Below are 3,958 nucleotides of genomic sequence, written 5' to 3' on the forward strand. Positions count from 1 at the left end.
AGAGGAAGCGGAAGCACAGCGCGGATCGAACGCGTCGTCTGATACCATATTAGACAAACTAGGGTTTGAACAATACTTGATACCCTAAGCGGGTACGGCTGTTATGTATATATAGGAGAGAACGTACAGGTACAGGTATTGTGTTACAACACGTATATATACAATATACCTAGTCTAACACATACATACTTATGTTTGCAGACACTTGACATTAGCCAATCCAAGGGCGTGAGCGTGAAGCAGCTGACGCTGCTCGACAGCAAGGAATTCCACATGTCCATCTTCGACTGCAGCGGTGTGACGGTCCAAGGCGTCCGGATCATCGCGCCGTCTAACAGCCCCAACACCGACGGCATCCAGGTCAGCCACTCCCGGCACGTGAGCATCCTCAACACCACCATCGGCACCGGCGACGACTGCATCTCCTTGGGGCCCGGCACCTCGGACATGCTCATCAGGGACATCAAGTGCGGTCCGGGCCACGGCATCAGGTGCCACCTTCAGTTGCCAGTTCATCATACATTATATTTTGTTTGCTTGTGATTTGCGCAGCGTTTGATAGATAGCATTGGTTTTGTGTTTGCGTTGGATGGACGGTGGCAGCATCGGGAGCCTGGGATGGCAGGACGGTGAGGAGGGGGTGAGAAACCTGACCGTGGACAGGGCGGTGCTGAAGGGCACGACCAACGACCTGCGGATCAAGACGTGGGCGATGCCCAACTCCGGCTTCGTCAAGAACGTCTCCTTCTCGCGGGTCACCATGAACCGCGTGGCCAACCCCATCCTCGTCGACCAGAACTACTGCTCCCGCAAGGGCGACTGCCCGGGCAATGTACGTCTCCTTCCTACATGCATGCAACTACACGTGATCGATCGACTATATCATGAGCTGTGTTGTTGTGTGTCCCTGCAGAGCTCGGGGGTGCAGATCAGCGACCTGTCGTACACGGACATCAAGGGCTCGTCGGCGACGCCCGTGGCGGTGAAGTTCAACTGCAGCGGCACCAACCCCTGCAGCGGGATCAAGCTCAGGAACATTAGGCTGAGGTACCGGCACCAGCGGCCGGCGCAGGCCAAGTGCCAAAACGCCGGCGGGTCCGCGTCCGGAGAGGTCACACCGCCGAGCTGCTTCTGACCATCGGAGTTCTCTTAGCTTGACTGGTTCGTGTACTCGGCAGTTGTGTAAGATAGAAAAAACATGATCGTGTGATCATTGCTTGGTGGATCGCAAAGCGACCCTTACATGTAGCCCAGGCTAGTAGTTTTAGCGGATTTACTGATTCTCAATTGACCGAGACATAGTTAAACCAGAATGAACGTCATAAATTTTGCATGGTTGTTCTTGTTGATTTTTTTGAGATTTTTTATTTGTTTTTCGAGATGGCGAATCTTGGTGTAAAATCTGATGGTTCTAATTTGTGAGCGTATATGTTTACGGGAGCCCGGAATTCAAAATAACTTACCCTGCATGCGTGGCGTGTTGTGCCGTTTGGCGTAAAGCGTGTTGACAAATTTAAATCAAGTGGCCTCACTTCTCTCTCCACTCTAGAACTCTCTCAAGAACAGAAAAGCTTTAACTCTCTATTCCCGATATTGAGAGGGGGCCTATATAATCTTTGCCGACAGACTCCTCAACTTGCTAACTATGTCAAACAACAGTTATTTTTTGCCGACAGTATATCTTAGAGAAAAGTATACTTTTTGTCCCTAAACTTTTGAGGAAGTCTAGATTTAGTCATTCAACTTCGAAACCGGACAACCAGCACCCCCAATTCTTAAAACCGGACAAATTTCATCCCTCTACCAACCAAAGCTGTCTTTCTGCTGACTCGGCGCGGTTTCTGCTGACTCAGCTATTTTCTTCTACATTTAAAAGTAAATTTTGACATTTATAAAACGGGGAATTAAGAAACTAGACTTGCCATGAACCATAAACTAAAATTACCATGATACATGCACATAAAATTGCCATGGTTCATACAAAAAATAATTTTCATGGTCAAAGTACTGGAGTTGCCATCATCAAAATACTAAAATTGCCATGATCTACAAACTAAAATTGCCACATGGCAACTTTAGTTTAAGTCCTACGGCAACTGCAGTGTAAACATCGTGGCAACTACTGGCAAAAAAAAATCGTCGAAACATATCAACATGGGGTCTAGTTTTGAAGATCTCGTCGAGACGGATTTAATGGTGAAAACGGATTTTTAGTTCGCTTTTTTATTTAGGAGATACAACATTTATAAGCCGAAAACCAAAAAAAATCTACTGATGTCATCTATTCATACGTGGCAAAATGAGTGGTGATGGAGGCGTGTGGGCGATGTACAAACGCCCACACGTGTGGGCGTTAACATTTTCGTTGATTTATCTGTAGTGTGGGTATTCTATCAAGCACTTGGCGTGCAAGGTCTGGAGCTGCTGACGATGGTGAGCTCTTGGAGGAAGAGGAGCACGAGCGAGTCGATGCCGCCATCCATGGCCACGTTGACCAGTGACTCCATCACCACCGCACCAAGATTCATTGCTGGAGGACTTCATGGGGAAGACCGCAGAGCGGGTGCATTCGAGGAACGAGGTTGTCCGGCTACAGGGATCGAGCAGCGGCGGCAGTCAAACTCGTCCTCGCGGCCCTTGTACTGGAGCCAGAGGATGAGGCGACGCAGCGGTGCAGGTCGCCGACATCGAAGCTGCGATGAAACCCGCACCATGCTCGTCGCAAAGCACGGAGGCCGAGCATGACGGCACGCGTGCTCACTCCACAAGTTCATCTGACTACGCGCGCTCGTGGAGCGGGGGACGGTGCCTCACTGGTGTAGGCTCTGGGTGACGTAGGGCATCAACAGCACCATCGTTGGCAGCGACAAAAGCACACGGTGAGCACGAGGATGGCGAGGAGGACCTATGCGCGGAGGCCGGGAAGGGGGGTGCGCGGCGATAGGTAGTTGGTGGTGGCCTTTGTATCCGGTGGCCTAGCGCACGACCCGAACATGTACACACATGCATGCAGATATGCATCATGCCCACGGCATGCATATTTTTCAATAAAGTGCGATTTTATTAATTCAAAATGTAGCATCAAGTGGATACAAAGCATTATGAGTAATACCCGGCCTCTGCATAACTAGGATGCACACAGCCAAATCCGAAAGTCCAACCAAAAAAACATCAAATAAAAACCGACAAAACGGCAATAGTAGAGTCCTATAGACCGGCACTATGCCTATGTCGAAGGAGGTGGTGGGTCGATCCGAAGGTTATGCTGCCACGGCATGCACATGCACAAGGAAAAATAAACATGCCACTAAACTAGCTAAGACACGAATGATCATGCTAACACGTCAGACAAGCACAGCTCGAACACTTCCTCCAGCTGCACATCATCCGTGTCTTTCAGCGCTGCAAGCTTCAGCATCCCCGACGCAGAGTGCCGACGTGCAGAGCCACCATGGCCAAGGGGTTGACACGGCTAAACACTGCACTATCGCCAGGTTGCCGCAGCGAGCACTCTGTCAATGAGGACAACAGCAACGGAGACGACGTCGAGCTGCGCTGCTCCCCCGACGAGCCCGGCGACCCGTCCACTTCGCAGGACTTGAACGCAAAAGGCAAGCCGTGCACCAAGCCGAGCGAGAGCGGCGAGTCCGACGCAGCACCAACACGCCCCGACGCACGTCGTGCGAGTTTCTGCTTGTGGTGATGATGGACATGGTGCGACGGAGGCAGGTCGTTGGTAGCGGGGCGGCAGGCATTGCACGCCAAATGTTTGTCAAATGTCCATACCATACATAGTAGATGGAAGGAAAGAATTACCTTGCCACGTGGGCACCACAACTTGGTCAAAACCGGAGTGAGTCAGCGTCAAAATACAGTCGGTTGGGTTGAGGGACGAAACTTATCCGGTTTCAAGAATTGAGGGTGCAAATTATTTTTGCGCAAAAAAATGAAAAAAAAA

General features: G+C 50.4%; 1 protein-coding gene across 1 annotated transcript; it reads left to right on the forward strand.

The window, feature by feature from the left end:
- Positions 1 to 201: 201 nt before the first annotated feature.
- LOC123176707 (polygalacturonase-like) lies at positions 202 to 1,194 on the forward strand (the record flags this gene model as incomplete). The annotated part of the gene is made up of 3 exons (XM_044590795.1): positions 202 to 491; positions 604 to 832; positions 914 to 1,194. Coding segments are annotated over 3 exons (741 nt in total), but the record flags the coding sequence as incomplete, so codon positions are not given.
- Between the last annotated feature and the right edge of the window lie 2,764 nt (positions 1,195 to 3,958).

Source organism: Triticum aestivum, unplaced genomic scaffold, assembly GCF_018294505.1.
Source record: "Triticum aestivum cultivar Chinese Spring unplaced genomic scaffold, IWGSC CS RefSeq v2.1 scaffold205238, whole genome shotgun sequence".
Lineage (NCBI taxonomy): Eukaryota > Viridiplantae > Streptophyta > Magnoliopsida > Poales > Poaceae > Triticum > Triticum aestivum.